Source organism: Mercenaria mercenaria, chromosome 13 (assembly GCF_021730395.1).
Source record: "Mercenaria mercenaria strain notata chromosome 13, MADL_Memer_1, whole genome shotgun sequence".
NCBI classification, from domain to species: domain Eukaryota; kingdom Metazoa; phylum Mollusca; class Bivalvia; order Venerida; family Veneridae; genus Mercenaria; species Mercenaria mercenaria.
Genome location: NC_069373.1, coordinates 67380264 through 67391410, shown reverse-complemented (window position 1 = coordinate 67391410; position 11147 = coordinate 67380264). Strand labels below are relative to the sequence as shown.

The following is an 11147-nucleotide window of genomic DNA, read 5'->3' as shown; positions in this document are numbered from 1 at the left end:
GATACTAATATAGCTTTAGTGTCTATAAAGACCATTTAAAATAAGGACATATTCACATGTGGTTAGTTTCCCACGCATTATTTCAGGCAAGCGGATTTTTTTTTTCATATCACGAAGTAACACTACATATGGAAGCGACTGGTTTTAAATTTCATCAAGCTTAAGGCAACGTTTTATTACATTTTAAATAAAGACAAAACCTGAAAAGAAAGAGAAAGAAAAGAAAAAAAAGCTTTGTTGACAAATCATATACACCTTTGAAGAGAACTTTGTCGGTACCAATGGTTCGGTCAGACTTACCAATTAGGTGTGTTATCACATTGCATTTTTAATCGAAGTATGATAGTTTTTAAGTTCAAAGGAAGTGCTACAATATGAGGATGCCTGTTCACGAGGCTGTAATGATCCGCCTGCAGTCCGATAGAACCTGTGAATGGCACCAGTAGCTCAGGAATCCTTATATAAAGCATCGACCTATTGACCGGAAAGTCATACCGCCTCGGTAGCCTAGTGGTAGAGCGTCCGCTTTGAGTGCGGGAAGTCGTGGGTTCAATCCCCGGCCGCGTCATACCAAAGACGAAAATAATGGTACTAGTAGCTTCCTCGCTTGGCGCTCAGCATTAAGAAGAAAGTGCTAGGACTGGTCAGCCCGGTGTCAGTATAATGTGACAGGGTGGGGTATCATGCCACGTGTCTACGGCGTGATATTCCAGTGAGGCAGCACTATAAAGTTGGACATTGTGCTCACTGCTACAAGTAGACACTGTCGTTTATATGACTGAAAATTGTTGAAACAAGAAATATCTTTAAAAATGATGGTCGGCGAATTGTAATAAGGAAAGAAGTTTATGAATTTTTCATCTAAAATTTATCTTTCATTTAACATTTTGCAAAACTAAACACCGCACTTTAACAATTTAAATGGTTCTCTTTTAATTTTTCGCAAAGGTTTCGTAGGGTTGCAATTTTGTTTCGTTTATCCTTAGACGAATAATTACAGCTGTAGTTTGATGAAGATTCATGAAGCGGTTCATGAGAATAGGTCATTAAACGTGTTTATATTTTTAGCTAAAGTGGTCCTACTACCCCCATTTGTAACAAAATAGCAAGAGACCTTACGATATTGTTACACATCGAGTTTGATAAAAATCCATTACATTTTAGTGGTTAATGCGAAAAAGGCATATCTACTTTTAGCTATAGTGGTTCCTAATAGGGCCCAAGTTCCTATATAAATTGATTTGGAAGAGGACCTTATAATGATGCTCCAGACCAAGTATGACAAAGATCCACCAAGCTGTTCATGAGACGCTGTATAAAGGCATTTCTAGTTTTAGCTCTAGCAGCCCCTAAAAGGGGTTAAATGTCCCAGCTGAACAAAGTTGGCTGCGGGCCTAATAAAGATGCTACAAATCAAGTTTGATTATAATACATGAGAAACAATCAATTAAAGGATTTTTTTTTATTTATTATTTTTATTTATTTCTAAAATAGGCCAACTGATCCCGCTTTAACAAATGCATATTCGCTATTCATGAATCTTTGGACAATGACGTCACACCTATAAAAAGTGAAGGTCAAGCAAAACATACAATTGTAATTATTTCAATATTTCTGTTTCATAAGCAAAGTTTGACCGTAGTCATATCACATAGATAAACTGTATGCAGCGTACCTTCATTTCAGTGTAATGAGATTCAGTCATTATATAGCATATATATAATAAAACAGATTTCAACTGAGTTCAATATTTGCATACCATACTAAAGAAAGATATTCATATATAATAAATCAGTTAAATAATTTATAACAAATATATCAAAGCAAACAAGTACTCATTTTAATATGCAAATTGAATAAGTCACAAAAGCAAGAAACCTTTTCATATACAGACGACAATTGTAACAAGGAAAATCTTTTAAAAAGCACTTCTCTACATAAAAGACTCTTATCACACCCTTATTCATGTGATACGCAGACCGTATTCAGCTCTTTCTTTAATTTGATATATGTTGGTATTTGAACAGGTTTTTATCATATTTATTAAATTTACTTTTCATTTTGAGATATATCAATATTCTTGCTAAATATACTGAGCAAAAGTTAGCTTTAAAACTGTGAACAGCGTCGTTTAGGATAAACGCTTTGTCTACATTTCACTTAGCGTAGCACAATCAACAGAGTGAAGGAAATTGACACTCTCGTCCAATCAGGCAGAGTGTTGCATAAATCTTCCATTTTGATAAATTATCTATAATGCATCATCAAGTAGTTTGATTTGCTAACTGAAGTCACGTGGCATAGGTAATTTAGACGGCGTCGCCGAAAAAGACGTTAAACACCGAAAAGTCATTTAAGAAGTGGTATATTATAATACTACAAGGATGGAGTATTACAACCAATTAAAACATGTTTGAAAAAGTTTTCTGTCCATAAGTACAAAAAAACTACAGGTCTTGATTGTTTTATTCAAACTGTAACACAATAGTGCAAGTTACTAAGCTAACAAATAATTTTAATGATTTTGTATTCCCGCGAAAAGGATGTCACAAATATGCATGGAATACGACAGAGAGTTCGATTTTTAAACAATAAAACGACAATAACTCTAGATTTAATGTCTAGATTCTGGGTGAATTAAACAACAATGCACCTCAAGTTAATGCAAACATTTGACATATAACGTTAGCAAAAATTATCACTTTAACAATTTCTTCTTTTTAATCGGAGGACAATAACTCTGGCATCCGTGTGTAGATTCTTACTACATTTGCTTGGAATCATCCTCTTGGAAAACAAACATATACATAAGATATCAACTTTTAGTTACTTTGAACTTTGACAACGTTAGCAGCGATGAGCAATTTGTAACTAAATCAGGGACAATAACTCTGACCATAGGTTTAATTCTGTAACTTTCGCGGCTTTAATGCCACCAATTATAACAAAGAAAATGTTACCTGAAGCACCTGATATCGCAGTTTATGAAGGAAAGTACAACAATTAATTCTTGTTTATTTGTGAAGATTCTGCCTACATTTGCAGAAAACCATCCCCATAATACAATTTTTTTAAATAAATTCAAAATATGGTTTATGTATAATAATGACAAAATTATCCGCAAAAAAAGATCATTTTGATTAAATCAGGGGGAAGAAAAACAGTTACTCTAGTCAGTTGATTTTCTCGCGTTTTTCAGGGTAGCATTTATGAGTCTATAAACACACTCGTACCAATTATCAGATCAGTGTGATTAATCTGTTCAGACCCTGTGTTTTGTTCACAGGAGATAACTCCTGAAGCTATTCAAATTTTGTATAATTATATCCTTTTCTTCTCAAAACAGGTCAGAATATATAAGAGATTTTTTATTATTTTTAAAAGATAATCTAGCCGGTAGCCAGACTACAGTGTGATCTATAATAACCAAAGTACGGATGCGAAAGGACGGGCAGACGGACGAACAGACAGAAATCCAAACAGTTTGTGTTCGCATCAACTCGACAAAAACCAAGTCAGCCGCTTAAATTCAAAATAGTTTCATCAACCAAAAATGTACCAACCATTGTTCTCGCAGTCCCGTAAACAAAAGATGTTGGATCATGCGGACGGAAGGACAACGGCAAAATTATATCTAAATTATCGTTTGAACTGTTATCGACAAAATTTAACTGGGTATTTCAAATCCCAGGCATGGCATGAACCGCTTCCGCAAGGCATTTGCAGAATTCAGCCGGAGCCGAACCTGCAATGGCAAAGTGGCACTTTCGGCATATTAGCGACCCTAAACCTTCCCGTCAACGCCCCCCCCCCCCCCCCCCCCCCCCACTCTCACGCACACAGCAACAACAACAACTACAACACATAACCAAGTATAATGTCTTTGGGATAATGGATCATCTTTTGTACAACATTAGGATACCAGCATATTTGGAACAATGATAATGTTCAAGCAGATTTATGCTCCCCAAAAGAGTTCTGGGGCAGCATATGTTTACCACTTTTTCCGCGCGTTCTTCCGTCTTTGTGTTTGCCCATTGCGCTTTCGTGTCTACCAAAAATGCAACTTCAATTAAACACGAGCTCAGTGTCTACCTGCCAATAGCTTAAAGAATATTCTAACCGAATAATAAACTGAAATTTCTTTGCTTTAAACGTCCGGCATATGAAATTAAGTGAAAAATAATATTTATAAATCAGTTTGATCGAACTCCCTTGGTAAAATGAACAAATTCATTGAATTATTAAATACGAAAGATTGTGATCGATAAACCAAGATTATTTAAGTTAGGTTATGAAAATCCCCTGCATGTTAAACTCTATTATATTTTTGACTGGATTATAAGGTATTTTCAATATCATGTGTCATGATTAAGGTAAGGTTACTTTTATTCTGACGAATATTTGACGTTTATTTTCTGAAATTATTGGAATAATAGAATGAAATGTAATCGATTAAACATGTTATAAAATAATAAGACGAATGTTTGTATGAATCGTTTTCAAATAAGCACCTCCTGCAGCCAGCTTTGATTGTTTAATTGTTATAAAATCTATTTCATAGGTCATGTATTTTGGAGTTAATTTGATGTTAATGCACAACACAATAAGCAGCATTTTTTAAAAGTATAACAACTCTTATTCGACATTTTATGTGTTTAAAAGTCTATATCATTTCAATTTCCAAGGATTATTTTTTTATATTTGGCTTAAATGAAAGGTATCTATATTTTTCAACGTTAAAGAATGGATGACGTTTCGGTGTTTATCTGTTTGAAGGCTTAATATAATTTATAATGCGAAGGGATTATCTTTCGGTCAAAGATCTAAAACTGTGGTCATAGACTACGGATTAATGTCACAATATGCATAATAACATTCTAGTTTCTACGTTCTTTTCCTTAGTTTCTGTAAATTTACGTAAGTTTTCGTCATAACAACTTTGTGTAGAAAGTAAACGTGCCAAAAATAATTTACATTTCAATAATCGGGAGAAGTCGGTGCTAAAAACTAGGAAATAACACATCAATATCATGTCAAAAGGACTGGACATTATAAAGATTGAAAATATTTTTCTAAAGGGACAATATTGTTTTAGACTTAAAAACGATAAAAGGAAGTGGATAATTTTCTCACGATGTGTTTGGATATTTGATGTTGAAAAATATCGGTTGTACAGATATCTGAACAAGAAGTAAGGCTATATCTTAAGTTTCAAATCTTCTATTATCAGTTTGAATTTATTGCTTAAATACATTCATTCATAATGATAAATAGCTGGAGAAAGAAGATCGAATGATTATTGAAAAACTTTTTAAACTTATCAAAATAGATATATAGTCGATAAAATTTCAATGGGTATAAATTGTGAGATGATTTTTTGGCAATAGTCATTTACAATAAAAGGCTCATTTTCAACCAGATAAGATTTAATCTCGGTCATTGGTTTATGTAATTATTTACAAGTTGACTTATATCAGATTTTAATTACTGCAAAAGTATCAGTTATCAAAATTTAGGTTAATATGTTTACAGAACACATAAATTTAAATATAGTTTATGCGATTGTTTGTTAAATAAACGTCCATGGTTGCCCATTATTTGGGTGATCAATCAATGTTTTTTCCCTCTTTTTAACAAAGTTTAGACTGTATACTGAAACAAAAATGTGTTTAATTTTTCGATTTTGTCGCCTCGTATTTCTTTTACTTTGCGCTGATTAAAGATACTATAGGATACAGTTTTTTTGTTTGTTTCAGCTTACATCAAAACATATTCCATCAAGGAAACATAAAATATAATCACAAATCACAGTTACAGTTACAGTTTCCAGTTTTAGTTTGTAGATTCATTATTTATTTAGAATTTTTACTGATTGCTTTTTTCCCATTCATCGTACGAGAATATAAAAGACGATTTACTTACTTATTATATAATAACAATTCATTTTTAGCTTTTGTCTATTTTTACCGGATATATAATTTTGGGGACCCCATTGGAAATAAGTGATTAAGTTTACTTTAATGGGCCATCCCAGGCTATAAGATCAAATTTGCATATGATTAGTTATTAGAATAATTGTCTTTTATATTGAATACGTATGTTTATGTGATGTATGATATTTTTAATATGATATTATATTCTTATGATCTTATAACCTGAATAAAATTGAATTGAATTGAAAGGGTATAAATGTATCTTCAAGAAATGATGATACTCTTGAGGCAGATATTTCAACCCACACCTTTCGTGGGCGGAAGATTCTTAAATTCCTATACGATTGTAAACTCTTCCAAATTAACATAAGAGTCAGATATTTCCGTCAGCAACAACAACTGGCGTTGTAAAAACTACACAAAACTTTTTCATAAATGTAGTTTTTTACTGTGACAGTCATTTATAGCACGAGAGTCATGATACAACGGAGTTTCAAATCACCGGTGAAAACATCGACAACTCCCGTTAAGGATGCAAGAAAAATGATTTTAATATAACAACTATTCATTGTGAACATGTTCAAACAACGACGTTGTAAAGAAACGTTCACAGACTATAGAATAATAATAATGTGGATTTTTTATGAGTCTTTCATTTTAACAATTTACAATTTGAAAATTTTCAATCTGTTTATTTAGAACAGAATAAATTGCTTTAGGGACAAGTCATTAAAATTCAAAATTGAAGAAACAAATCAAATCAAAATCGTTCTTGTCATTTTAAATTGCCTATTTTGACATAACAAAGTTTGAATTGATGTGTGTTTGTATGACATTGTCAAACATGACTATCAAAATTCCTTTGGCAGTTGTCGCGAAAAGTAAACACAAAGATGAAAATTACAAGTGCAACATAACTACTTATTTTAAGCCATTTAGAATTTGAACACATTTTGAAGAGGGTGATTATCAAAGTACTTGAGCTCTATATATAGGTATGTTTGTTGATAATAGACAGGCTCCTGACTACAATATAGGGTAATATCTCTCTTTAGTATATTCCTCTATTGATATAAAGCAAATAGTGTGCATTATTTATGCTTACATTTGGCATGCATGCAAAGTAAAAATGATTTATTACGATGCCACAGCACATTTTGAAGTTGAATGTCATATTGTATATAGAATGGATTAACAAAAAAAGATTTTTCGGATTTTAACTTTTTATTGTTTTGAAAGAAAAGAGCAGAGAATTAAAACAGTTCCATGATAGGATTTTTTTTCTTTTATATTTTCATATTAAATTATTTCAGCTCGATTGTGATGGATATTTGAAGCTTGTTGTAAGCATACTTGAGTACGTTTTCGAGAAAAGTTATTACTAAAGGTTGCAAAGAAAGTTCTTTCATTTGGGAACGTAAACCAGCGTATCAAAAGATAAAAAGTAAGCCATCAATAGAATTTCAGACATGTGAAATACTGATATATTGATTTAGTGCAGACACTGTAATTTGTTTAATTTTAGGTTGAATTCAATTTATTCTTATATATACACACACATTAAAAAAAGTCCAGCATACATATATGATCTTGTATAGTGATGTAACCTCTTATATGATAATTCATTTACATTTTCATTCTGCCTTTGCGACCATATAGACCAATATCAAAGGCTGATCATGGTCTGCACTGTTCATTATTCAGTCAGTAAATTTTCAGTGAACACCCCATGGAGTAATTAATGGTATTGCCTGAATTGAATGATGGACCAGTCCATTTTAGAAATTAGCAGACTAGGGGTTAACTATTTCTTGACATAAATGTTACGCTTATGATAAGAAAAATAAGATTTCGGTATTACAAATAATTGATTAAATGTTATTCTGTTGTATTTTCAGACATCTTAGATGCCATAATTCACGGCGGTTGTCACTTTTGTCGTGAGAGTATGAAATATTAACAAGCGATCTTGTCGATAGTTCCTAGGAGCCAAGTTAATAGCCATAATAATTTGAAAAACAAACGATTCATTGATTCCCTGCTGGTCGTGCTGAAAGTTAATTATCCTCAATTGGAATTTCAATACAATGATTTTGTGATATTTGCAAACAAGACCAGCTATCTATTTCCGGTGTATTCGTAGACCTTTGGGAGTTTTCATGATCTGCTGTAATTTAGTGAAGTGATTTAATTGATTTTCGTATTTGTCATCAATGTTAAACACTTTTAAACAACTGGATATTTATTTTGCATAAAATTCTCGTGTGAATTGAGTTTCAAAGGGTGTTTTTCATGGATAGTTTAACCTGTGGTATTTTTATTGTCTGAAAAGGAAGGCACATTTTGGACAATCTGCTAAATAAATATTTTATTGCTAATTAGCACACCAGTTGAAACAAATAAGAGTCGCGATGGGTTTAGGCGAGGAAGTGGATGTCAAAAGGCGAAAAGTGATTTATGACGAGTATACTGGAGGGTTTTATGCCGAGTCTAAAGTTGAGAGCCTTCAAAGGCAGTGTGAGTATCGTGCCAAACTGACTGACGTCATGAACAAGGCGGAAGAGGCTAAATATAAACTTGCGTGTAGGCAAGTTAACGCAGAAAAACACATGTTTCTTATACGAAAAGAAAAGGCAACTCACAGACATTCCGAGGCTTTGCAAGATTACAAAGCACATAAGAATGTGTTAGATAAGCTGGCAAAGGAACGAGAAGAAATTCACGCGCAGATGGAAGATATTTATGGTAAATATCCTCCAGATAGTTTAAGAACAAACATTGAAGAGCTTATTGAAGGAGAACTTAAGGAGATGAGACCGGTAGTCAGGCGACGAAGGGAAGCGACGAAACTACTTGGTAGAAGAAATGAACAGACAGAAATTGATAGAACAATGTCTACAGAGGATCTGTTCGATGACTTAAAGCAAAGAAAGAGCCGCGTACCTAGTCCAGTAAAATCTGCTTCACGGGCCACAGGGTCAGCAACGACAAAGCCGGCAGCAAGACTTATTCTTCCGGCAATTACTGTTAGACTTGGAAATAACAATAGTGCGACAAAGTCACGTGTCATAGAACCTGTGTCTAGAATAAATGTAAAATCAAAATCCACTGACGATAATTCTGGATTTCCATCAGTTTTTGTAACGGATCCAAGGAGCAGTGCATTAGGATGATGTTTTGAAATTAAAGTTTCTTATTAACGAACAAAATATTTAGGAAATTCGATATCAAGCATTAAGTGAGAATTGCAATTGCAAGACCGATCATATGTAAAACTTACTTTGTGTTCATCTTTTGCATGGGAAATTCAAAGACTTTTCTCTTTTAACGTGCTTGACCTACATTAACAGTATTATCTTCGGCTTTATCCGTGTGTGACGTGCAGACATTCGTAATCCTATTGTAGAGCTTTGTCAACTTTTTGTCGGATATCATACAGCATTAAAGCTTTTAGTTTTGTGATTTTATCACATGTTGATAAAAATGTACTTGTGTTTATTCTGTAATGATACTGTCTACTTGTCATTAAATTCAAATCATCTTCGATTGATAAGCTTTAAGGAATAAAGTTATTATTTCTTGAAAGGAAAACACTGACGAAGTATGAGTTACGTTCCTTAAATCTTCAATATATGAGCCGAACCATGAGAAAACCAACATAGTGCGTTTGCGACCAGCATGGATCCAAACCAGCCTGCGCATTCGCGCAGTCTGGGCAGGATCCATGCTGTTCGCTTTCAAAGCCTATTGCAATAATATTAGAGAAACCGTTAGCGAACAGCATGGATCCTGACCAGATTCGCGCAGTCTGGTCAGGATCCATGCTGGTCGCAAACGCACTATGTTGATTGTCTCATGGCACGGCTCAATATAATATTCGTTTGAGCTTGCATTAAAATTATCTTTCTTAAAAAATACACGTCTTGCGTGATTAGGCCGAAATCGATGGCGAAAATACATAACTTTACTGTATCTGAACTTATTCACTCACTGTACATTGATTATTTTTATCTTTTAATATCTCTTCATATCATAGTTATCTGATAAACTTTGTTTTATTTTATCGTTTAATACTGCCGTCCTTGTATGACAAGTTAATACAATATCATTTGATCGGTACGCCTTTAACTGCATCCGGGGTCATTGATATTTAAAATGTTTATTTGCTATTAACCCATAGACAGACAATATTTGTCAAAGAGCTGTTCAAATTTACGCGTCATCTAAAGACAATCTATTGTATGTGCCAAATTGAAGTAATAATTATCACATTAAGTTTAAAAGATCAAAAGAAATCGGACAAGTAAGGCTGGATAAAATGCAATTACTATACCATGTCATACAATTTAATTTGGATAAATAAAATGACCATGTTTAATTTGATTTTATTGCTTTTTTATAGCTACGGCAACAAATTTATGCCAAACTTTTCGAAATGTTACGGGATATAGAATCATACATATTAAGATATCTATTTAAGTAATGCTCGTTTCTCATTTTCAACTTGATCGGGTCATTACAACCCATATTTTAATCTGAAACTATATCGGCAAGGAAAATGGCAACAGTAACCAAAATAAACCTTCTCGTCTTGAATAAATATGCACTATAGTAAACAAGTTTTTCCTCTTGGATCATTCCTGTAACAGTTATTTTGTAATATCTTTTACGAACTGGGTTGCACCTCAAAATGGTAGCAACGCATTTTGGTAGTCACTACCAAAGTTCGGCCGAGTTTTGATGGTCACTACCAAAATGCGTTACACTCAACGCAGTGTGGTAGTTTACAAAAAATGTAGTACCAAAATGCGCTGGATATGTACAACTCCAACGCAGAACGGTATTAATAATAATCTCATAATTAACAAAAAGAATATTGTGTCGGATGGAAAAAAAGATATTTCAAAGAGAGTCATGATGGAACTTAGTCGCTTATCTGACCTTGACCTTTTGACCTTGAAAATATAACGACCATAGATTCAGTCAAAGAGGACCATTGGAACACACGTGATCTCGAGAGGTCATTGCAACTTTGACATATATTGAGAGATATTGAAGGAACTTGGCACAACAGTTACTGTTCACCATTCTTTTACGTTGTGTTTCAAAGATATCTGTGGCGGACTCTCAAAACCATTTACTTTTAGAGAGAAAATATTTTTAAGGAAATATTTATCCAAGACCCCTAAAACACGTTCAGAATTCACAATT

The 11147-nt window shown here is 33.3% G+C and overlaps 1 protein-coding gene across 4 annotated transcripts; it reads left to right on the top strand.

The window, feature by feature from the left end:
* Positions 1–4221: 4221 nt before the first annotated feature.
* On the top strand, positions 4222–9530 carry LOC123529837 (uncharacterized). Of its 4 annotated transcripts, none has more exons than XM_045310383.2 (3): positions 4222–4376; positions 7250–7380; positions 7835–9530. In XM_045310383.2, exon 3 carries the CDS (start codon positions 8348–8350, stop codon positions 9107–9109), a length of 762 nt encoding a protein of 253 aa, XP_045166318.1. In that variant the 5' UTR covers positions 4222–4376; positions 7250–7380; positions 7835–8347; the 3' UTR covers positions 9110–9530. The 4 variants fall into 4 exon arrangements, with proteins under 4 accessions (XP_045166318.1, XP_045166320.1, XP_045166317.1 ...); XM_045310382.2 differs by lacking the exon at positions 4222–4376 and adding an exon at positions 4430–5194; XM_045310385.2 differs by lacking the exon at positions 7250–7380 and having other exon boundaries at positions 4229–4376.
* Positions 9531–11147: the final 1617 nt, after the last annotated feature.